The sequence below is a fragment of the Gossypium arboreum genome, chromosome 5 (genome assembly GCF_025698485.1).
Source record: "Gossypium arboreum isolate Shixiya-1 chromosome 5, ASM2569848v2, whole genome shotgun sequence".
NCBI lineage: Eukaryota > Viridiplantae > Streptophyta > Magnoliopsida > Malvales > Malvaceae > Gossypium > Gossypium arboreum.
Genome location: NC_069074.1, coordinates 9,194,079 through 9,219,855, shown reverse-complemented (window position 1 = coordinate 9,219,855; position 25,777 = coordinate 9,194,079). Strand labels below are relative to the sequence as shown.

The following is a 25,777-nucleotide window of genomic DNA, read 5'->3' as shown; positions in this document are numbered from 1 at the left end:
ATATAAAAATATAAAAATATGAATTTATTAAATTTAAAAATATTTTAAAGATTTCAAATTCATTATTAAATAAATTTTAACAAATCGATGAATTTAAAAATAATAAGAAATATTATATTTCTAAATAAATTATTTCTTAATTTATACTATTTTTAAATTTAAATCTAAATTCTATAATCTTGATTATCAAATATTATCTAATAACATTTAAAATAATAATTATCAAAAATTTCTTTTCTTTAATATTTTACTTTTTTCCACTCAAAAATATTTCTCATTTTTAATTAAAAATATGGCCATTTTAGTATTTTTTTCTCTAAAAAACTAAATTAAAAGAAAAAACTCACCACAAGGGTGTGTCTCAAAATCTAGTTTTAATATAAAGAGTAGACAAATTTAGAAATAAATAAATAAATAATTAATTTTTTTTTATTTTTCTTGAGAATAAAGTAGACATTTCTCCCAACACTGCAGTGAAGATGGGGAAACCTATTATTAAGGGGAAGGCAAGTGTTTGAGAAATGGGGATGATGGCAAGTGTTTCTTCAATGGAATTTTGGTGCATCCTTAACCTCAGAGCCACTCTTATTACTCTTCTTCTTCTTCTCTTTTTTCATCTTTCCAAGAAACTTTACTCTAAATTCTTTCCTCGTTCTTCCGTTCTTCATCTTCCTTCTCCTTCTTCATCCACTTCCCTTCCTGAATCTCAATCAAGGTAACTTTTTTATGCTTCATTTAATCTGACTTCCTCTTATTTCATTCAGTTTGTCGCCTCTCTCACTCAAAATTTTTCTTTTTGGGTTGCTTAATTGAGGTTCAATTTTTTTTAAATCTTCTTCTTCCTTTTTTTTTTGTTGAAGAATCTGTTTCGATTTTGCATCTATGTTTCTAGGTTTTGCATCACTCTTCGTCAAGTCTTGAATTAATTTATTCCTTAAAGTTTATGCTTGCTCTTCTATTACCCTTTCTAGTATGATTTGTTTTTTTTTCTTTGATTTTCTGAAGTGAAATTAATTGAATTTTCTTGTTATCTTCTTGTCTGTTACTTTTATTGTCAAAATATGAACAACATGCTCTTTCGGGAATATATTATAATGTTTTCTTAATGAGACATTTTCCTTTACCTTAATTATGGTGGGGAAATTTTCTCTAGGGCAATCTCCAATAAATTCAACTATTAACAGTGGGAAATTAAAAAATTCTTTTTTTTTTACCTTAATATGGAGGGGATATCAATGTTACCTTGACTTTTAACTGATTTGGAGTTTGTGTTTATGGTACCTGTAGAATCCCAGAGATTGTATCTGATTCAGACTTGAAGTTTTTGATTGATAATCTGGATGAGAAGCTCGATGAGGACGAGAAATGGGAGACTGTAATTGATAAGAAAACCAACTCTTTATCCTACAAGGCAAAATGCTGCAGACCTAAGGTTTTGTGTACTTGATTTGCTTAGTTCATCTATAATAACAATGTAGCGAAATTTTATAAAATTAGTATTTTCAACCATTTACTTGTATATGCTAAATCATTGCACTTAAGGTTACTCTAATTTGACCTGCTGGTGGACTTGGGTTTAAGCTAGAAATACAATCTCTGTGTACAGCAGGACCAGGGCAGTATGTAATTTTAAGTGGTGAAGCAACTGAAAGTTATGTTTCTTGTTGTTAATTGCAGAATAAACCACTAAAATACCTGAGCACGACTGTATTTGAGGGTTGCTCTCCGGAGCTTCTGAGGAACTTCTATATGGACAATGATTATAGAAAGCAGTGGGATAAAACGGTGATCGATCATGTGCAGCTGCAGATGAACACAACAAATGGGATTGAAATTGGCTGTACAATAAAGAAGTTTCCCCTTTTGACACCCAGAGAATATGTTCTTGCTTGGAGATTGTGGGAGGGAAAAGATAGAACATTCTACTGTTTTATCAAGGTGACTATCGCTGAAACTTCTTTCATCATATTGAGTTCATATCAGATTCATATTATTTTGGAAACTGGAAGTTCTATGGCTGATATTAAGGATTAAGAACATGATTGGCAGTATCTTTAATGTGAAAGAGGTGTACGTATTTTATGCTGAAAGTTATTAATATTGGAATTTATCCACATCTAGCACATGCTAAGTAACGGCTCATTGGTATGCAATCATTGACCCAATAGAGATCATGGAATATTGTATCTCATGCTGTCATTTGAGGAAAGTTTTTATTCTGTTCAGGAAAGATAGTAGGGTGGAGCTCCCTTAGGTTTGGGGTTCTAACTTCTAAACCGGGTTCTTGCAAATACCCAGGGTTTATAACTCTAATACCTGTACCATAAAAAATTGCTTCACACAAATATTCAATGTTTTGCCATAGCAGTCCTATTTATGCTTACTACCACATCATGGTTAATTTTTATTTATTTTTTTTGTAATTCTTGTTATGATTGACTAGGAATGTGAACATCCATCTGCACCAAGACAGAAGAAGTACGTCCGCGTAGGATATTTTAGATCCGGTTGGCAAATCAGGAAAGGCAAGTGCCTCGTATATTTGTTTAACCCTAACTAAGAAACGTAAAGAGTTGGTGGTTTCTTGTTGGAGCCATGCAATTTGTCAGGAAGTTGTTTTCTTAAAGTCGAATTATGTACTTGCACAATGTGGTCCTGCAAGCGACAGCCCTCCCCCTGCACTGGAAAAGTTAATGAATAATGAATCCTGTCACCAGAATTGAGGCTTGTTGGACTCTGGTTTGTGTCATTAATGACGGTGCATTTCTTAATGCCACAGTATTTCTACCCAAGGCATTGAAAGTATTAATTTTTTTTGGGAGGGAATAACGGATGCTGTACCTATATACTTCTTTCTCTCTCTCTCTTTGGTTCCCATTATTGCTCGACTATTTATGATTCTGAACTGTGATGTTATTTGTACAGTACCCGGTAGAGATGCCTCTGAGATCAGAATGTTTCACCAAGAAGATGCTGGTCTGAATGTGGAAATGGCAAAACTAGCATTTGCAAAGGGCATATGGAGTTATGTATGTAAGATGGATAATGCATTACGCAAGTATGCTGTGATCAGCCATCCTCTGACTAGTCCATCTGTTTCATCATCCACTCTGATTCAGAAGGTCTGCATTACCATAATGAACAAATATATAAAATATTTGTATATATAATCCTGTTTTTTAATTGTGATCATGTTTTGCAATAACTCTGTTAATTTCTTTAGTCCAAGATAAAACAGTTAAAAGACCTGTGTTGAACACTTATCCATGTCCAACACTCACACTTAGTCCAAGATAAAACAGTTAACCTTAAAAGTATGCAATTGACTTTATTATGTCATAGAGGAACATACCCCTTTATCTTGGTTTCCTTAAAGTGAGTTGAAGACTGGCGTTTGGAGAAATGAGTAAGATAGGTTATCTATCTTTATATCTTATCATTAGTGTATTTGAGAAATTAATAAGAAAGGTTATCCTTATAGCAGAAGTACAAATAGAAAAGTGGGATGCGAGGACCATATGCAGGAGCAGTCTAGGCCTAGGGAGAATGTCTGAGACTTTAGCGATCTTATACACCTTTGTATAACCCTATGTATAAACCATTATTTGACATTATAGAAGTTTATAGGATGAATGTATATATCCAGATCCTCTGCATTTTTGGCTCTCTTCTATTGCACTATCAAGTGATTTTGCCTTAATAATCTACCGTTATGAACTAGTCTTTTTACTGAGGCTGTATCCAGTTTAGTCCTTACATTGTCAAAATAATTATTGAAATAAGCTATGGTTATGGAAACACATAATTGAACTTCTGCTGCTGCTTACTAAAAAAGAGAAAAAGCTTTTTCTGGTGATATTATCTTCAGAGCAAGTCTTGAACTGATGATTATTAACATGTCTGCATTTAGGTTCCACCTGAATTAGATATGATAAACGGTGATGCACTTCCAGCAGCCTCTGCCTCGATGGCCACTTTTGAACCAGTTAATGATGAACCCAGGGAGAAAAGGCTATCAAGAAAACCGTCGAAAAAGTTTGTAGCAAAAAGTTTGCTTGTTATTGGGGGTGTGATCTGCCTGTCTCGCGGTCACTGTGGCCTGGGTGCTAAAGTTGCAATGGCATACATCTTAACAAAATTGAGAAAGCGTGGTGATAGATCAAGCCAAAGCATGCAAACTTAAGGCACCCGACCTTATTTCATCTCTGCAACTAATTTTGATGGTTTTTTTAAAGAGGCTCTTTGTTACATAGACTTATTGAACTTAGTTGAAGTTTAACTACAGAGTCGGAGAAATAGCATTGTTAAAGATGTGAAACCCCAGTTTTATATTGTATAATATATGTTTTGGTTATTGTAAATGAACTTAAACCCAGATTCTATCTAATGCTAATCACTGCAGTTCATGAACTTTAAGTTGCAGCATGCAGATTACAGCCCCGTCTTGCATCAATAGGATCTTACAATCCAACATATTCACGGGATTGCATATTACTAATCAAGCAACTAATAAACCCAACATATGAAGGGATGGACGGTTAAAACAACAGCATGCCAGAGTTGAGTTTATGATAAACGCAAATCTTTTACATATATATATGTTTAATTCAATCTGGTTGGACCAGTGTTGGTATACAATTTTAAAGTGATCTTAAGTCCCGAAAGAGTAGGAAAAAGAAAAAGAAAATAAAAATATGGAGTTAAGAAAAATTCTTAAGTCAGCCTCAGACAAAGGCTGGAAAGATGAATCATGTGTATTAATCAAAGGTGACGGTTAGAGAAAGCTGCAAAAAAGTGTTACCAAGTCCCGTAAAACATTGAAAGGCTCTGATGAGTTATTTCTCCTCGCCTTCCGCTCTTTGCATTTAGTAGTACTTTTCTCTTCACCAAATTTAGCAAACTCCCTTTGAAGAAATTTTTAAAAAATAAATAAATTAAAAATTAAAACCTAAAACAGACTTGAGCCCTTCAATATGAAACAGAAAATGCTAAGACAATTCCAAAACAGTTTATATTATTTTTCCCCTTTTAGATGTTTATTCTTTCTTTCTTCAGCTCCTCCTCCAACTCTTTTTGGTTCCTGCATTTGATATTAGCATAGGAATTAATAATAATAATAATAACAATAATAAACCTATTTTCCTCTTCCTTTTCTTTGCCAATTTGGCCTAGGAACATGCATCGTTTTGTTGTAGGATACTTGCTTCTTTCCTTTGGGTCCTTGATTTCATTGGTTCATTCATGGACTGATAGCCGAGATGGTATATGTATCATCATTATTCAACTTCATTTGTTGTACACTAATTTAGATTTTTGCATGCTATTTGCTAATGATGTATTTATATTTAGCAAAACTATGCTCATGGGGATAATACAATTAGATGCTAATGTAAAGCCATTGATACGTTTATCTAAATCATGCAATATGAAAAATGGGTTCCATATGTTCTGGAAAAAGGAAATGAAATCGGGTTTTATCACACTTGGTTCACAGCCATCCTTAAAAGGGATGGCATCTCATACATTTGGGGGTTACAACCCCGTGCATCACATTAGCATCTAATCCATGTATATATATATTCTGAAACTTGTTAATTGTATTTTGTAGTTAATGCCCTTAATGTGATGTTTAAAAGCCTAAAAGCTCCATCACAACTAAGTGGTTGGAGGGTAAGTGGCGGTGACCCTTGTAGCGATTCCTGGCAAGGGGTCAAATGCTCAGGCTCTCGTGTAACTGAGATGTATGTTTTTCCCCATTATCTGTCTCTTAAAGTAGGCTTGAATAGCATTCTTGTATATATACGTATTTGATTGGGCTTAAACTTTGCAGAAGCTTATCTAACTATGGACTCAATGGAGAATTGGGCTACCAGCTATCAAACTTGACTTCACTCACTTCCCTGTGAGAATTTGCTTCTAGAGATAGGTTTTCTTTTTTTTTTTTTTTTTTTTTTCTGTGGTTAGATAATCTATTCCCTTTTGTATTTGTTTTACTTTTCTTCCCTGTAAGAACATAATCTGAATTCTGAAGGCAATGCATTGTTTGTCATAGTACAGTGATGTGAGCAAGAACAACCTTAATGATCAAATTCCATATCAACTACCTCCCAATGCTGTTCGAATGTAAGTCACCTTTTGTCTCTCATGTTCGACACATGAATACATGGGCATGAATTTAATAAATCCTCCAAATACACCAAAAAAAGTTTAAAAGAAATCATACTATATTCGGAATAACATACCATATCCCTGAATAATTATATCCATATCAGAATTTCATTGGTTGGATTTATCACGCATATCATGTATTATGAGCTCAATTTACATGCAGAAACCTTTCTCATAATCAATTTACTGGCAATGTGCCTTATTCGATATCTCAGATGTCCAACATCGAAAGCATGTAAGTCAAAATAATTGGTTGCATTCCATCTATCTATTTTTCATTACAAATTCATCAGTTTTTTTAGCCATATCTAACTATTTGGTTGGTTTATGAAGAAATCTAAGCAATAATAAACTCGACGGAACCTTGAGCGATATGTTCGCCAAAGTTAAAAAACTTAAATCATTGTAAGTATATAATTTCTGCAAACTCCTCTTTCTATTTACATAGCTTTAGAGCGTAGACGTAGGGTTAGTACTTAGTACTGTATTGCTAACATCGGAGCTGATATGCAGTGATTTATCCAACAACGAACTGACTGATAAGCTTCCGAATTCTTTTGCAAATCTTACAAATTTAAACACTTTGTAAGTGCAAAGGTTTTCATATTATACTCTGTCGAGGGCATGGTTACTAACTTTTGTTTTCACTTATTCAGGCGTCTGCAGAACAACCAATTAACTGGAACACTAAATGTCCTTGCCGACCTTCCTATAGAAGATCTGTACGTGACCGGCACCTAAACTTTGTTGGAAATGATGGTTTTCAATTATTCTTATCAACCCGCCTTTTCTTTTTCTTTCTTTCATGGCAGGAATGTTGAAAACAACAAATTTAGTGGATGGATTCCTAATGAGTTGAAGGGCATTCGCAGCTTGAAGTGAGTTTATCCTACAAAATTTTGTTTGTTTAATAATTGTTGCAGTGGATGAGAAAGGTCGTTTCTTGACTTGCAATCTTATCTGTTATTGGAAGAACGGGAGGAAATTCATGGTCGACAGGGAAGGCTCCGCCTCCACCGCCTGGTGTGCGCCACCGACATCCCAACGCCAAAGATCAGGACAACAAAGACGACGGGGAGAAATCTAAACTTGTTCGGAATGTAGCAATTGTAGCCGGGTCATGTTTAGGTGCAATGTTGGTGTTCGCTGCTCTTATGGCAGTGTTCGCAAGGCGAAAGGCTGCTCATCCATCCTCACAATTTCTCGATGAAGAGAGGAACACTGGGACTAAAGATAATACTCCCTTTCAGTCACGAGAGTTAGCAGGTGCACAATATGTTAGCAACGTAAAAGAATCAAAAGGTATCCATTTCTTGAAAAAAAATGGCTTTAAAAAACACGTTTTAGATGGATCTACGATGAATTGAAATGATTATATGATGTGTGATGGTGACAGGTTTAAAAACAATCCAATCAGGTGTTACACTAGATCAAGCGTCTTTGCAGATATCAGGACCAATGGGACTTAATCGTTCAGTTTCAGGTCGTGGGTCTAGTGTAAGTGAGCAAACAAGCCGGCTAAAAGGCAGAAGCAGCACCTCTGCTCCTGTTATTGCTTATTCTTTGGAGGATTTACAGAATGCAACTAGTGATTTTGCATCGAGGAACCTCCAGGGTGAGGGCAACATTGGACGTGTTTACAGGGCGAAATGTGAAGATGGCAAGGTACGTGCCTGTTCCTACCTTTTTGTTGTACTTCATATCATTGTAGTCATATGCACTTTCTTGTACGTATGCATATATTTGCAACAGGTTTTAGCAGTGAAAAAGATAGATCCCATACTTATACAAGGCGAGAAGCCAGAGGGATTTGCAGAAATTGTTGCAAACATCTCAAAGCTTCACCATCCCAACATTGCTGAACTTGTTGGGTATTGCTCAGAGCAGGGGAATTATCTGTTGGTTTATGACCATTACAGGAATGGCTCACTTCATGAGTTCCTACACGTATCAGATGATTTCAGCAAACCCCTCACTTGGAATACCAGAGTCTCAATTGCTTTAGGTGCAGCCAGGGCTGTTGAGTAAGTCTTTTTACTTTCTTTTCTATTTTCCTACCTTGTATGACTTTTTGCGTTCTCCTCACAATCTCCTTTAGCTGCTCTTTCTTTTAACTTTGAATCCAGTGGTGAGCATTTGCATTGTTCAGGTATCTCCACGACGTTTGTTCTCCACCCATAGTTCATAAGAACATCAAGTCATCCAATATTTTGCTTGATCTTGAACTCACTCCTCACCTATCTGACTATGGTATGGCACACTTCCATCAGGTTAGTAGCAGTTTCTTTCTCTTTTATATATTTGACTACAATTTTTATATGTATGCCCTTCACTCTAAATTTGGGCATGTCTTCATCGCTAGAAATTCAGCCTATAAACAATGTTTTAAACCCAAAGATTGTATCGTTATGGCTTTCATTTCATATATGCTTTTAGCAATAAGGATTAAATTGTAATGGTTTCAGCGTACGAGCCAAAACCTGGGAATGGGATATAATGCTCCAGAATGTGCAAGGCCTTCAGCCTATACGCTAAAGAGTGACGTTTACAGTTTCGGGGTGGTGATGTTAGAACTATTAACGGGTCGGATGCCCCTGGACAAGTGAGCCTAAATCCCCCACTCCATCCATCCCATTATCATATAGCTATATGAAGTTAACTTTGTGTAGTAGCGTCAGGGTGGGTTAATGCTATTGCTTTCTGGGCTTGCAGTAAAAGGCCGAAAGCAGAACAGTGCTTAGTGAAATGGGCTAGCCCTCGGCTTCAAGACAACGGTGCACTGGCAGCAATGGTGGATCCTGCCTTGAGGGGACTGTATCCTCCAAAGTCACTCTCTCCATTTGCTGATATTATTGCCCACTGCGTAAAGGTGGCGTTACATGCCCGCCCGCCCTTATTTTTATTGATTTAATCATCATGTTCAAAAGTGGGTGGTAATGGTATATAATAAATATAACAATGGTATTTGTGTGTGTGTCAGTCGGATCCAAAGCTTCGGCCCGCGATGTCGGAGGTGGTGCAGTCACTGATACAATTAGTTCAACAATCAAACATGAATCTGGGAGATGATCTTTCAACTTCTCGCCGGACAGAGGACTCAGACTACGCAGTATACGTTTGATTGTTTGCATATTTGATATGTACAAAAAAAAAAAAAAAGAAGTAAAAAAAGTACAAGGGAATCAATGATATGCAAATCCAAAGAGTAATCACCATAACCAATGGGCTGACTATTCCAAGTCTGTAACATTGAAAAATGGGGGATTTAGCCCAACATGTTTCTCCAAATAAAAACAAAAGCCTTTAGATGTATGATCCCTTTATTTGTTTTCATAACCAAATTGTCTTCTTGTTTAAGGCATCGATTAAAAATGCCGTCTCTTGTCTTGCTAGCTGACATCCATTTCCGAGATTCAATATTTGTCTGCATGCGAATTTGTTTATTAAATTAGAATTATTTGCCCCATTTTTAAAAAAAATTATTGCCACTACTTTTATTTCGGTAATAATTTACAGATTTTGAACTACCTGTCATCCAAACCGGAGACATTTAACGTCAAAAATCAAATCTAAAACGATCCAGGTGATAAATTTTAAACATTCAAGCAACCGAGCTGAAATTGTCCTTTTTTCTTCAACTTTCTTTTCCAGGGTTTCTTCTATCCTGATATTTAAAGAATATTTATTATTAAATTAAATATTTTAGGATATTATTTATTTATGTAAAATTTTGATATTAAAATTTCATTTTACATAATTTTTCGTTATTTATATCACATTTATGTCACTTTTCATATTATATAGCATAACAAAATTGAGAGAGCACGATATATGAGATAATAAATGGAAAAGTTATTATGTGTTAAAAATTCTAAGTTTTATATGGATGGGCGGTAAGATTAAAAATAATAATAAAATTTATGTTTAGATTTAAATGTAATTGTAATAATAATGTGAAAATAAAATGATCAGACCATTATGCATATATAATAAAAATATTACAATAATTCTATTTATATTAATATATTATAATTAAATGATTTAAAACTTTAGAAAAGCGAAGGGGTCATCATAGGATATAGTGTTTTATATATAGTTTAACGATAGTTATAGTAAATTAGAAAATCTTAATTTTATTTAATAAAATTATTAATACATATCATTCACTTTTTAATTTTATAAAAAATTTATTTAATAATTTGTTATAAAAATTTATATAATTATTTTTACCAAAATTTCTTGAAATAATGACAGTATAGTTGCATGGTAAGAAAAAAACAAGTGAAATATATGGCTGCATTGAAAGCTTTTATTATGATTAGCTTTGGACAGCGTAGCGCAACGCTCACCTTCGCATGCTATGATTAGGTGAGTAAAATTTGATTTAATTTTAAAAATTTGATAAAATTTTTAAATTTTGAATTAAATAGTTTAAATTATTTGAGTTAATCAAGCTATTTGAATTAACTCGAATAAAAATTAAGTTTTTTTGTTTACCTCGAATATGAATTACACAATTCGAATTATCCGAAAATTCTAAGTAAAAAAAGACAAAACTACACTATATTAATAAATGTTTATCTTTTCTAAAGTTAAAAATTAAAACCACTAAGTTAAAAAGTAAAATTACGTTGTTTTGACAAATGTTTACTCATTAAGTTAAAAGGCAAAACCATTATATTGTTTATATAGTTAAATAATTTGTTCATGTAAACGCAATATTGAGTATAAATAATAAGATTCATTAACTCAACTCGAAATTTTTTAACTTGATTCGATCCGGTTCGAAAAATATTCAAATTGAGTTCGATTGCTAAAATAGGATTCTTCAACACGACTAACTCGAAAATTTTTTACTCGACTCGACTCGATCAAATACTCAACCTTACCTATAAAAAAAACCCATTCAACGGCTCCCATCTAAGAGCTAAACCAAACATAAACATAAACCTTCTCTACCGCCTAATTATTCCTAACATAATAAGAGTCAAGGCAACCATGGAATTACATTACTCCTCACCACAATAATATTCCTAACACAGTCAACGCTTTCATTCATCTCTAATTCAACTTCATTTATCTTCCTTAATATTAATATTGTAAATGTTCATAAACCTTACGCATTCCAATTAGAATCCGAATGGAATGAAACCAAAATTCTTTAATTTATTGAGAAAACTCCATTGTATTATTAGAGTGTTCTTGATTAGATCATTAGTTATAATATATATATTCTCTCATTAAATCATTCTTATTTGTTTATTATCAAGTAATTTTCATTGAAAAATTATAATCACTTAATTCAATCTAATATATCTCTTTTGTTATAAAAATTATTTCATTATATCTTAATAAACATATACACTCTTTACAATTTAATTACCATTCGTCACGAACATTACAAATATAACAAAAGCCATGAGACCACTAGAGATTATATGTGACGAAGGACATCAAACTCATACATATACCTCTCTCAACCCTGAAGCTAGGACATGCATACTCTCCCCTATTCTTGGTTTAATTAAAACATTTCCTTCGCCTTCCTCACATCCTACCTCCACCATTAAATTGTATGGTTGTTCACCCAAACAAGGTAAACTAACTCCAACCTCCTCTACATTATTTTTTGATATCAATATTAACAAATTTTACATAAGGTAAAATAATTTTCTAAATTGAACCATCTAACATTTTTTTATCGGGGTATATAAATATTAATATTGTTCAAAAAGTTTTCATATAATTAAAATAATCATCGATTTAAGTAATATTGAAACATTTCAGTTCTATAATTCTCATTAAAATTAGTTAAATACAAACTATTAAAATTTAAAGTTGTGCAGTGATTGTATTTTGATTTGTGTCAATAACAACAATCACGATATTCTGGCACAACATTATTTTTGTTGATAATTTTTGACTAAATTTTTATAAATCTTTTATAGTCAAAAGTGAAAACGCGTGACTTACAATCATAATTGAGAATTTGAAATTGAATAATATTGCGATTAACATGTCAAGCAATTTAAGATTTTAAAGGAAAGTGATGAACAAATTAATTAGTCATAAAATTAACTTCAAATAGCCGAGTAGGGTCTTTTTTTAGTTATGTATTGAAATTAACTTATTCAAAGATTGTAGGTAAAGTCCCAAAGTCGTTGCATTTGCCATTTGTCCAACAACAGCTCAATTCTTTTTCTTTTCTTAAAAAGAAAAAAGGTAAAGTATAACTATAACTTTAACGTGACGAGGAAAGAGTTGGTCAAAACATGGAAAATGGAAATGACCCAAATTGGTCTTCATATTCGCCTTTCTGAAGCAAAGTAAGGCTAAATTGGCTTAAACTAAGAAGTTTCACAAGAAATAGACCCGCTTCAAAAATATATAGTTCATGACTATGACTGATTTCTATATGTTTTCTTTTCTACTTGTTTTGACCTAAATTTATCATAATTTAGGTCTCTCCCCACCACCAATTCCTTGCTTTTTCCTTTATTATTATTGTTGGGTTAAAACATACCATAAGACATTCGAGTTTTTGAAAATTCTAAATTTAATTTTTATATTTTTATTTTTAAAATTTATTTTTTAAATTTTAAATTTTAAAATTCGTTATTATAGTTAATTTTGTGTTAAATATAAATTTATTACAATATCATTTTTTAATTACATAGGTGTCAAATGAATTTTTTTATTTCTAAAATTTAACACCAGTAAATTTAACTATACTAATAGTTTAACATACATTTTAAGTATAAAAATAAATTGACTAAATTTTTAAAAATAAAAATGCAGCGATTAACTTTCAAATTTTCAAAATATAGGTAGACTTATTTTACTAAATCAATTCTTTATTAAGTTAGCACCCTTGTACACAGGGCCAGCACCACAAGACTAACAAAAAATTCACCCTTTGCAACGAAATACCCTTTCAAATCTATCATCACGTCATGTAAGTTTGCTTTTATAATATATATATAGAGAGAGAGAGAGAGTTAAATTAATCGTTTCCCACAATTTATAGTAAAACAAAATGGAAAAAAGAAAGAGTGTACATCAGTCGTGTAAAGTGGAACTTCTGAAATACTCATTTCTTGTAATTCTAATAAATATAATTTTTACTAATTATATGTTTGGACATACCAAGTTATTCGTATCTTAAAAAGGAAAAAGAAATCAATGATCAGAATAATGCAAACACTAATTAGGAATAAATATATACATGTCTTAATGAGATTAATTATTTCCGGGGAGGGGGTTCCTATATCACTTTCCTTAATTTTTCTTTTACTTGAAATAGAAGAAGGGTATTGGTGGCGGAAACAAGGGCAGGTGGGGCCTATTCACTTTCTAACTTTTAGTAATTTACATAGCATGATAAATTTTATTACATTAACTTTCCTAAAATTTTAAATTTTATTCTTCAAATCCAACCAAAAAAAAAAAAAACCAGCAACCCGTCTTAAAATTTAAAATATATAATTATCTTTTATAAAATAATTTCTTTTACAAGTTTTAAAATTTTAAAGCTTCCAAAAGAATTACAATAAAAATATGTAATGGATAATGTTAATATAAGATAATCACCTAATCGTATTTCTAGATTATTGCGTTATTGAAGTGAATTTAGGAAATTGGAAGAATGTTTGAGGGGATTGCAATTTTTGTGGAAACAATAATAAGATGCTTGGAGTTGTCTTTATTATGTTAAGGCAGGGGGAATCTGTTGAACAATCATCGGAAATTAATTAAAAAAAACAATTCCTAATTTATTCCATTAATTATCATTGTTCTGTTTTGCTTTGACTATTAAACCAGATATTTCATTATAGATAAACAAAGAGTTTTTTTTTTTTTTTTTTGAACAAATACCAACTGATGCCATTTAAACTTGGAGAAGAAATCAGTTACCATCTGACCACACGTGTAGCCCAACCATTGGGTAACTAAACAGCGCCTAGGGGGCCTCGAAACAGCCAAACCGCAAAACAGTAAAAACACGATAACAAAACAAAAACCAAAAAAGAAATGAAAGTCCCCGATCTAAAACCTTTCCTCTCCAGACAAAAGGACAAGGTGAGAATTTTCTTCAATATCTTCGGCTTTGATGATCACCCAAGAACTCTTTGACTAGCCATCATATTCTTTTTATTGTAGGATTTTGGGCTTTCTTTTTATGTTAGCACTTCTTACTTTTACGATTTCCTGAATTTGATAAATTATGTTATTTTAACTTTTGAAATTCAAAATTGTAATTTTTTAATTTTAAATAATCATATGGAACATTATTAAAGTGTTATATCATTAAATATTAATGAAAATTAATTTCAGATATTAAAATAGATTTAATTGTTAATTTCAACTGTCAGTTTGAAGAAAAATATAATTATTTGAATAAATTTAATTATCAAATTCATGAATTTACTATTTTTATTTTCAAAAAATTGAAGTTTGTTCTAATTAGCTTGCTTAGCTTTGGCTTGTGTTGCAAATCCTTCTTTTTATGTTGTAGAAGTCTGAAAGTCGATCCAAAATCTAGTTTATTTCTTTTTCCCAGTGAAATCTAGATTGTTTCAAACAATTGGTTTTCTTTCTTTCAATTTAGCTTTTTTTTTTATTTTTCCAATTTACATGAGAAATTTTATACCAATTTTAGATAGTGACGTAATTAGGAGGGCTGGTAGGCAGTTCCGCCTCTTAATATGAATTTTTTTATTTAAACTTTTAAAATTTTAAATTAATAAAAATAAAATTACATAATAAACAAAAATTATAAAGATATAAATTATTAAAATGATAAGATTATATTTTTACTATTATAAAATTACAATTTAATTTCAACTCTTAAATTTTTTTTAATTTCACCCTTAATTATAAATATTAATTAATTTACCGATATTTATCAGACCAAGCAAAAACGTATATAATAATTTCAAGTACAATTTTTTATTTTATTTTATTTTAATTTTACCCTTATTTATAAACATTAATTAATTTACCGATATTTATCGACCCAGCGAAAACTCATATAATAATTTCAAGTATAATTTTTATTTTAAATCTTATAATTGAAAACAATAAATATTAAAAGATGCTTATTTTCTTATTAAAATATAATCCAACTTAATTTCAAAAATCAAAATGGACTATAACGTTTCACATACCAAAAAAGAAAAAAACTCAAATTGCACCATCGCATTTCACAGTCATCAGTGAAATCATAGAGTAGTGGAGAATAGCATTGCATTTATATTGGTGGAATTCTTTCGGTCGATTTCTTGCTGATTGCATTAGCCAACAATCTTAGACTAAATAATAAATTCCTTTTGGAACATGTCATTATCTAACCTATTTTTCATCATCACATTGATTGAAACAGGACTGGGAGTTTATCTCCTATTTGTTTATTATCTTATTTATTTTATAAAGGTTATAAACTTATAATGAAATGAGTTTATTTAAAATGGAATATTAGCAAAAATTTCAAGGTAAATTAGACTTCAGATTATCCAATTGTGCTTAAATATTTTTTAGTTACGTATTATTATTTGATTTATTGTTGGTAAAAAAGAATTCATAAATAATAATTAAAGGATGATAAATATTTCTTAATAATTTAGAAAATAAATAAATGAACATAAGTAATTATCTTAATAATAACTGAAAAATTACGGATTCCAATATCCATTGTCATCGCTCATTATCAGATTCCAATATCCAATTATACCGGTCTTTCATATTGAACCAATGTCGGAGCATTTTTCTTTGTGATGTTAGCCATATGTAGTTGAAATTAATGGGAATGCTCTATTCCATGAACTACCCACTATTATACACATTAATTTCAATTTCAGTACTGAAATTCAAAACCTTCCTTTTTATTATTTTCTTTTCATGGACCACTTTGCATTTTGTATTTTATTAGCAATATCATCTCGCGTTGCGAGAATTTTTTAAATGGGATATAAAAATATTTTATTTTTCATTTTGTTAAATTATATATTAAAAATATAATGCATATATTTTTAAAAATATTTTATTTTTAATTAAATTAGAATTTTATTTTTAAATTCATAACTTTTCATGTTTTTCTTGATAATAAATTAGTGTATGTTCATCTCTCTTATTCCTCATTCAAGTTTAATTAGCCACTCTTTAAATATTTTATTTTATAATTAAGTATTTATTATTTCAATCTATGTATTATCCATTTTTTTTAGAAAATCATCCAATATTTAAAATGTAACAACTTATATCAATCATGTTTGCCTTTTGAAGATGTAGGATGGAATTAAATGGTGTTTTTATGCTCTTAAATTATATTTAAAGGAAAAAAAAACAATCTATAGAGTCAAAATAAGTATTTTCTAAGAAAAATATAAAATTGAAAAATTATGAAAATGTGAGAATATAAAAGTAACATTGCTACAATCCAAATTATAGAAAAATATTACCTATACATGAAATAAATTATAACATTAAAATAAAGATGTTATTTGTACACAAAATATATTTTTAGATAAATAAGTTGCTTAAGGGCTCATTTTCATTGAAAAAAATACTCTGTTAATTAACACATCTCACAATCTGGCACTAAAACAAAACTCAACAAAAAATTGTAAGAGAAACAAAAATGAAAAACACCAAGATAAGATAATCAAAACATGAAATAAGAAATAGAAGCCATAGAAAAACACAAAATTGAGACAATGAATCATTAAAAATATACAATAAAGGGTTACAAACTTAAAACAAAATATAGATAAAAAGATTTTTTAAGTTTTCATTATATATATTGGCACAATGGTTAAAACTATTCATACTCCATCCCTAACCTATAAATAGTTAATGTATTTATACAAAAATAACAATGTATCAGCTAAAAATTCAGTCTAACTGTAATAGTCAAATTTTCAGTGGTAATGAAAACGGTGATTTGAGGTCACCAATTCCGATGAGTAAGCTCGTAAATTTTATTATTTAGTATTTACGAGTCAAATGTGGTTTTAGAAAGATTTTTGAATTAGTAATTGTGTTATAAGGATTTATTAGGTTAAATGTTTAGAAAATGAGGTATTGAGACCTCGATTCTATAAACTAGGCTATAAATATTTTTATAAATATTTACGGAGTGTTATTAAGGTAGTATTAAAGTTTCATTAGAAAATTTTAACTTTTGATTGTTAATTAATTAAAAAACTAATTTGAAAATGTGCAAAACTTGCTAGTTAAATAAATAATGTTTGAATAGCCTAAATAGTAAATAAAGGATGACTAAAAAGGCAATTAGATATACATGAGAAGACTAAGGTGGCATAAGCAGAAAAAAAAAATGAAATTAGGTGATTAAGGGGTAAAATTGGAAATGAAATCAAATTAAAATAGCTAAAAATGAGAATTAATAGTTTATAGGCAATTCTTCATCAATCTTCAACCTAAAAACACCATTGAAGAACCCTTAAGAAGATGATTTTCATATTTTGCTACAAGTGAGTTCAATTCTTGTCTTTTTCTTGAAATTTTTATGTTTTTAGACTTTTACAATTAGGTACAACTACCTATTTCATTAGTTTTTGATTTTACTGGAAATTTTGAAAGTTTCCGTTGATGAATGCTGGATGTTTTTGATAAATTAACATGGATTTAGAGCTTTAATTTTGTTATATGATGATTTTATCAAGTGATTTTGATAGATATTGATTTTAGGAGTAAATTGTAAAAATGGCTAAATATTAAGGTTTAATATTAAATTCTATTTTTCAAGTGCTGTATGATAGCTTAGAAAATTTAGATAAATTGTCAATTGAGAAAAAATAGCTCATTTGATAGATTGATTTAGTGAAGGACTAAATTGCAAAAAGTTATAAAAAATTAGGGCAAATGTGTAATTTTAAAAATTGAGAGGTATTAATTGTGAAGTGAATTGAAACTGAGATATATACTAATGAATGAATAATTTTATATTTTAGATCAAGAGCCCGTAGATAATCGTGAAAAGGGAAAATTAGCAAATTAGTCCATGAACTATTACAAATTTTACAATTTAATTCAAGTAAGTTCGTATGGTTAAATTTTAATAATTATATTAAATTTAGAAATTATATTATGTATTTATTTATATATTTTTTTGAAAATAGAATATTTTCAAATTATGAATTGAAATGAATATCACGTTAAAATGGAACGCAAGATTGAGTATGATCGTTGTCTGGAAAAGGGAGAATTGACGGGAAATTACTCAAGTAAACCGACGTTTAGCATTTGTTACGAATTTTCGTGTTTACTTTCCGTTTAGCTCTCATGAGCTTCTATTAACTCATATGAGTTTTCGTTCTGTAATGACCCAAAATTCATGGGTATCGAAAAAGTACAATATCATGCCTCCGTCTTAGTAAACCGAGTTCATAAATAATTATTAGGAATATTTATAAGTCTAGTAGCGTGTTTAATTAGGCTTTAATTAAGTGAATTTAGCCTAATTTAGTGTAAATAGTAAAAAGGACTAAATTGAATAAAGTGTAAAAGTTTAATTATAAAGTAAAAGAAAATAAGAGGGACTAAATAGGTAATTAAGCTAATTCTTAAATATGAGGCGGCATAAGTTGATTGGATTGAAGATATTACATGATATTTAATTAAAATTATTAAGGTTTAATATTAAATTATAAATTATAATAATAATTATTATATTATGAAATAAGTTAAATAAAGACAAATGTATGGTAATGATTTAATACAAGTGTATTAATTAAAATACATATAATTGTAATACATGTATTATTCAAGTATAAGATATTTATTATTTATTTTTTAAGTAAAAGATAATTATTAGATAATTAATTGAATTATAAGATTTTTTTACAAGTGTATGGTATAGATGATATTGTACATTTATGAATAAAATATATATGTACATTTGTAATATTATTATTTGTTGTTGAATAGATTTTTATTAAATAAATAAGATAATTGATAAATATATGGTACAAATTTTATACAAGTGTTATAATATAAATATGTACAAATGTAATTAAATAATTAATTTACTTAAAATTTAAGCATAAGATATTTTATTAATTATTAAGTAATTAAAACAATAGAGGAAATAAAATAAAGTGAAAAAAAAAAAGAAATAAAGAAGAAAAGAACAGAAGCTATTTCGAAACAGGGAAAGGAAGGAAATAAAGAAAAATAAAAGGAGAAATTAAGGTTTTGAAGCTTTAAACATTAATAGGTAAGTCAATCAAACCCTTTTACTTAATTTTGATGTTTTAGAAGCCTTGGAATAAAGTTTTAATGAAATTAAATTGATATTTTGAAAATTCATAGGTTATCAAATATGGTTCATGTTGAATAAAATGATGAATTAAGAATTTAATTGAATGAATTTTAAGATTAAAATTGATTAAAGGATTAAATTGTAAATTAGGCTATAAGTTTGGTGTTGAAAGGATTAAATTGGAAGAAGTTTTAAACTAGGGTTTTATTATGAACATTAGATAGTTAAGTAGAATATGGAAGGAAGTTGAATAGAAATAAAATATGAGTTGAGTTAGAAACTTAAATGAGTTAATCAGATTAAATTGGAATTAGGGTATAAATTAGATAGAAATTCAGTTATTATTATTAATTAGTGTTGTAATTAATAGTGTAAATTATTATTATTTTCGTAGCTAACAAAGAAACCTAGGCATTTGCACAAAAAGAAAAAAATGTTATCGAGGAGTAATCGCAAAATCCGGGTTTGGATTACTATAATTCAAGTTATTTATTATTAAAGTATTAATTTTAAATTTATTTATTTTATAGTAAGTAAATATTGAGGTAAGTAATTTTATTGAATTGAATTTAGAAAATTGAATTGAATGAGAAATACGTGTTAGTATTACTATAATTCAATTTAATTATTATTAATTATTGAATTTTAAGTTGATATGCATGGTAAGTATTAGTATTCAATTGTATAAAATTAAATTGAATTGTGACTATATGTGAATAATTGGAATGCATATTGAATTGAGAAAGTGTATTGAACTATGAATATGTGAATTGAAAATTTAATTGAAAAGTGGAAAATGATTGAATTGAAAATGTGAGAAATTGTAACTGAATTGAGATTTATATGTGATCTGAAAATCCTATTAACTAGTTAGGCTGAGTCGGATATAGTTCGCATGCCATAGGATTGGAAGTGTTCAGGGATACTTCGACCTCAAGTCGATGAGATACTGGGTATCATACTGTTACTTCGAATAGATTCGATGAGGTACTGGGTACCACTTTACTTCGGCTAGGCCGACAAGACACTGGCTGTCAACTTTGCTTCGAACTATCCGATGAGGCACTGGGTGCCAAACTGGTGTGTTTGGTTGGATCCATGTATCCGCCAAAGCCCGAGTTTATTAATAGGGGTAATTAAAAGAAAAATTAAGTTGAATAAAAGGAATTGGTTGAGCCATTGAAAGAAATGTGAAAATGAAACATGAATTAAAAATGTGATTTGAATGTGAGTATGAGAATGGAAAGCAATGGAAAGCATGAACCAATGGTTCATGAATTAGATAATGGCTTAAAATAAATGTATATGATTTTAATTGACGAATAGTTAAATTAAATTGTATGAATATATTGAGAATGACAAATTTATGTTTGAATTGGTTTAGTAAATATTAAAGTTATATGATTTAATTTATATGATTATTATGTTTATAATTTGAATTATGGTAATACCACTAAGTATGAAATACTCAGCGTATGGTTGTTTCCGTGCGCAGGTTAATAGGTATTTAGAGTCTCGGTTCAGCATCCAGGCGATCCCGACTCTAGCGCAAAACTCGGTAATGTATTTTTCTTTTGGTAAAAGTGACATGTATATAGGTGTTATTTTTATCACTTTAAAATGCTATATAATTTTGTTGTAAAGAATGGTATTTGGTATTTTGGTGTTTGGTGTTTAAACTAATGAAATGGTATAAAAATTTACATGATATGCATGGTATAATTAGTGCTAAATTTAGAATGGATGAATGAAATTCTAATTTAATTTTTTAATGGTAACATAAATGTTCATAGAGGAAATTATCAAATTATTGTTATAGGTATGATTTTAATACGATTAAACATGAAATTGCATTGGCTGAAATATTAGTTTCGGATTGGTCTTGGTTTGAAATTGCAGGGAAAGTTAGATATTTATAAAGGGGTGATATTGAGTTTAAAAAAAAAAGAGTTAATTAGCAAAAGTTTTATATGAATTTATGATTATATTATAATATGTTCGATAATTATTTGAAAATTAATCGTAAACTGTCCGATTGTCCGTAATACCTTGAAACCCTGTTTCGGCGACGTTTTAAGGTTAGGGGGTGTTACACGTTCAACCCTAATGGGTTTCCGTTCAACTCATTTGAGCTTCAGTTTAACCCTTATGGGTTTCCGTTCAGCTCTTATGAGCTTCCGTTTAACCCTTTCGGGTTTCTGTTTAGCACTTATGGGCTTTTGTTTGGCCTTCGAGCTTCTGAAAATGATGTACTTATATCCGTAAGCCATTCTCTAACTCGGTAAGATTTGGTAAGTGACTTATGTGATTGAGATTGAAGTATATTGTTTACCATTGATATTGAAGTGATAGAAGGGTATTTATCGATTTATGTTGAAATTGACAAGAAGAGTGTATGAATAATTTACGTATTAATTGGTTATTTTAAGTTCGGTAAGATTTATGTTTAACCTATCGAACTTACTAAGCTTCCTTAAGCTTACTCGTGTTGTTTAATGTCATTGTAAATTAACGTGAGGTTGGAAGATTAGATTAACACATCAAGACACATTATCCAACTTAACTCGGTACCTTTTGCAATGAATAGTTTGGTTTATATGGCATGTATAGGGTGGATTTGAAAATGAAATAATTTGAAATGTGGTTATGTAATTAGTAGTAGATTTTGATAAATCAGTGAGATGGATTAAATAGGTAAGTTTAAGTAATTGAGTATTTGTGATGTTATGTTATGCTTAAACATGATTTTGACTTATGTTGATTGCTTGTTTGGGATGTGTTGATGTATTAAAATGTTGTGTATAAGTTAATATCAAAATGGGTGAGAAAAGTGGCCTTAAAATGACCTATTTTCATCCACACGGACAAAGACACGGGCGTGTGTCTCAGCCGTGTGTAATACACGGCTAGAGGTGTGCATGGGTCGAGCTACCCGGCCTAGCCCGAAGGCCCGCTCGAAAAATAGGAGGGTTCGAGTAAAAATATAGGCCTGAAATATGGGTTTGGGCAAAAAAACAAGGCCCGTTTAGAAAACGGGTTGCGCCTCGGGTAAAACTTTTTTGGCCCGGGCCCGGCCCGAATTATATACTAAATATATATATTTTTTATTTTAATCACATTTACATTTTATTTTCAATTTTAATTTAACTACTTTTTATTATATTTTCAATTTGTGTATTGTTTTAAGAATTGTTTTAGTCTCATTTTTTATTTGTTGCTTGTTTTAATATTTGTTTTTATGTTTTTAAATGTATTTGATTTATTATATTTTAAATTTTTTTATTTAATGAAATAAGCTAAAAAAATTTTAATATGGGCCGAGCCGGGTCGGGCTCGGACAAATTTTTAGGCCCATATTTTAGGCTGGGCTCGGGCCTAGAAAATAGCTCTAAAATGTTGTCTGGGCCCGACCCGACCCATGCGCACCTCTATACATGGCCTAGCACATGGAAGTGTAGTCTAGCCGTGTGTCCCTTGTATATTAAAATTTAGAAACAGAATGCCCAGGTTTTTGTACACAACCTAGCAAATGGGCGTGTGACTTGGTCGTGTGACCCAAGTCAGAGAGTTACACGGGTATAGACACGGGCGTGTGTCCCCTGCACCTAAGGAAGATTTTGAAATTTTGGAAAAAATTTTCTGAGCTTCCAGTTTAGTCCCGATATACTTCTAATGCGTATATTAGGCCTCTAGGGCTCATACAATAGACAATATGAGTGATTTATGATTGAGTTTTGATATGTGTATTAAATGTTATGAAAAATTCACATTTGACCTAAAAAGTCTGGTAATGCTCCGTAACCTTGTTCCAGTGACAGGTAAATGTTAGGAGTATTACACTAACAACCAACCTAACTATTAGTTAAAACCTTAACTGAAAATAAACAATTGAGCTAACTAACGGAATTACCCAAGTAGGCACTGAAGTAGTTGTACAAGGCTTCTAGCTGAATTAGCTTTCATACCTTAATAACTTGTAATAACTTTATTATAAAAATATTTTATTAAATCTTAAAAGGGCATAATAATTTTTATTTAATTGTTTTATTTTTTATGGTATTAATTTGTGAATTCAATTCAAAAAAAAAAGAATTCAATGCGTTACTTTTTCTTGAATTCATTAAAAGTATTGCATTAAATACAATTTTTGTTCAATACAATAAATAAATCATGTTTAGTACCGTAAACAATATATAGCTGATGTGATCAATATTATAATTGCTGACCTACTATTTTGGTGGATATAAAATATATATTAAGAATAAATGAAAAGAAAAAAATTAATGGTGGTTAAAAATATGAATAATTTTAAAAATAATGAAAGACATGAACATCTTTATAATTATATATTTTGGTGTTTTATTATTTTCATTACTAATTAAATTACTTGTTAATTTTTGGTACGAAACAATTATTTTATATTAGTATGGATTATGGTGTTTTATTATTTTTGTTATTGATTTAAAATTTTTAATTAATTTTTAAATAAATTATGAAAAGAGGACAAAATTCTAATAACAATATAATTAACATGACAAACATTTTTTATTTGATTTGAAAAATAGTAATCCATCTCTCTCTGTATATAAAACATAAAATTTGTAATGCAATTAAAATTGAATGTAACTTATGAGTGGAAAATGTTAACCATAGATTGATAGTGCATAAAACATGTAATAAATATAATTAAAATTTATCCTCACAGTTCAAGTGAAATTGTGAAACCTCAACAATTTCATTTATACTTTTCTATTCAATGTCATTCTCACAAGGTAAAAGGAAAACAATTTTCCATAAATTTATTTGCTCACACAATTCTATATTTTTTATTTAAATCTTTTATAATTTAGAAAATTTTAAATTAGTAATAATGTTGCATTTTAACCCTTTTAAATGATAAAAAATTGATTTAATCCTCTAAAATTATAAAATATAAATTATTAAAATAGTAAAATTATATTTTTACTATCTTAAAATATATAATTTAATTCCGCCAAATTTTTTTTCTAGCTTCGTCCTTAATAATGCTAATTATAAATTTACCCTCCTAAATCAAATTTCTAAAAGCATCATTTTTTAAAAATATTTTGGGTACTTACCGCTCTAGTTACATTGAAAAGTTAGTTAATTAATTACTTAATTACTAATGATCGAAGAAAGACTTGATAAACTCATTATTATATTAAACTAATCAAAAGAGTGAAAAGCACTGAAACCTACCTTCTTCACAGAATTGGCTAAAGAAAAAAAAAAGTCGGCACGCCATTTATAATATAATAAAGTAAACCACAAGGAAAATATATAAAGTTAATGTGGTTTTCTTTTGTGAGTGACATTGTGCTTAATTCTCTTTGCCCTTAAAAATATATAGTTAAAAGTAAAATTTAATGATAAATTTGGCCACTAATATTTACATGTTTTATTAAAATAGTATTTTTTTACCATCAACTTTTATTTTTTTAAATTGCTTTTTTAATAGATATGATGAAAGTACCATTAAAAAATTTAACATGATGATGTGAAGTTTCATATGTGAAATATTTTTAATGAGATGTAATTTATTATTTAGATAACTCAAAAAATAATTACATATGAAAAATAATAAAATAAATAAATAAATCATGAAGTTACAAAAAATAACTCTTAATTTAAAGAAAATAAATGTAATTATCTAAACCAATGTTTCAAAATGAATGCATTTATTAATTTTTTTTAAACCTCTCAGTTAACAAATCTATGTATTTATTTTGAAACCTTTTATTTTCTTCAAATTAAGAGTTATTTTGTTAAGTTTATGTTTCATTTATTTATTTTATTATTTTTCACATGTAATTATCTTATCAAGTTACTTGAATAATAAATTATATCTCATTAAAAATATTCCACGTCATCCCGTTAAATTTTTAACAATACTTCTATCAAATCTACTAGAAAAAGCAGTTTGAAAAAAAAAAGGTTGATGGTAAAAAAAGGACTCAAAAATATAATTAGAGCCATTTTGACAAAACATATAAACATCGGTAATTATTAAATTTGTGATTAATCCTAAAAGTAAAAAAAAGTGAAGAAGAAAGACAATTAAGAGGTGGTTTACGCTTGAAGGCAGCAATGATAACATTAAAGTAGATTCAATCATCCAAACCTAACAAACGTTCCATTTTTATTTATTTTGGAAATCAGAAAGAAGTTCATTGATGTGAAATCTGTATTTAATTTTGCTTTATGGATGTGTAATACAATTTGAGTGGCATAGATGTGACACTCAGCATCCCACATGTCACTAAAAATCTCTACTCAACAATGTTTCATTTTACAAAAGAGGATGGC

At 29.4% G+C, this 25,777-nt stretch overlaps 2 protein-coding genes across 3 annotated transcripts; both read left to right on the top strand.

The window, feature by feature from the left end:
• The first annotated feature begins 409 nt into the window (after positions 1 to 409).
• Positions 410 to 4,410, top strand: LOC108450033 (uncharacterized). Its single transcript, XM_017747460.2, has 6 exons — positions 410 to 715; positions 1,288 to 1,432; positions 1,678 to 1,938; positions 2,444 to 2,525; positions 2,926 to 3,122; positions 3,911 to 4,410. The coding sequence occupies exons 1-6, from the start codon at positions 522 to 524 to the stop codon at positions 4,181 to 4,183; spliced, it is 1,152 nt and encodes a 383-aa protein (XP_017602949.1). The 5' UTR covers positions 410 to 521; the 3' UTR covers positions 4,184 to 4,410.
• Positions 4,411 to 4,961: 551 nt separating this feature from the next.
• LOC108451496 (protein STRUBBELIG-RECEPTOR FAMILY 5-like) lies at positions 4,962 to 9,320 on the top strand. 2 transcript variants are annotated; one of them, XM_017749180.2, is made up of 16 exons: positions 4,962 to 5,261; positions 5,609 to 5,741; positions 5,831 to 5,902; positions 6,058 to 6,123; positions 6,332 to 6,403; positions 6,502 to 6,573; positions 6,682 to 6,753; positions 6,825 to 6,890; positions 6,981 to 7,046; positions 7,142 to 7,470; positions 7,565 to 7,833; positions 7,921 to 8,192; positions 8,318 to 8,438; positions 8,634 to 8,770; positions 8,881 to 9,037; positions 9,149 to 9,320. In XM_017749180.2, the coding sequence occupies exons 1-16, from the start codon at positions 5,177 to 5,179 to the stop codon at positions 9,287 to 9,289; spliced, it is 2,130 nt and encodes a 709-aa protein (XP_017604669.1). In that variant the 5' UTR covers positions 4,962 to 5,176; the 3' UTR covers positions 9,290 to 9,320. The 2 variants fall into 2 exon arrangements, with proteins under 2 accessions (XP_017604669.1, XP_052884896.1); XM_053028936.1 differs by having other exon boundaries at positions 4,968 to 5,261; positions 7,586 to 7,833.
• Positions 9,321 to 25,777: the final 16,457 nt, after the last annotated feature.

Excerpts from the sequence above, each read along its gene's own strand:
- LOC108451496 (XM_017749180.2), top strand. The coding sequence starts at position 5,177 with ATGCATCGTTTTGTTGTAGGATACTTGCTTCTTTCCTTTGGGTCCTTG. Across the intron at positions 5,742-5,830 it reads GGCTCTCGTGTAACTGAGAT|AAGCTTATCTAACTATGGAC; the intron begins GTATGTTTTTCC and ends TAAACTTTGCAG. Across the intron at positions 6,754-6,824 it reads CTTACAAATTTAAACACTTT|GCGTCTGCAGAACAACCAAT; the intron begins GTAAGTGCAAAG and ends TCACTTATTCAG.
- LOC108450033 (XM_017747460.2), top strand. The coding sequence starts at position 522 with ATGGGGATGATGGCAAGTGTTTCTTCAATGGAATTTTGGTGCATCCTT. Across the intron at positions 2,526-2,925 it reads CGGTTGGCAAATCAGGAAAG|TACCCGGTAGAGATGCCTCT; the intron begins GCAAGTGCCTCG and ends TTATTTGTACAG. Across the intron at positions 3,123-3,910 it reads CATCCACTCTGATTCAGAAG|GTTCCACCTGAATTAGATAT; the intron begins GTCTGCATTACC and ends GTCTGCATTTAG.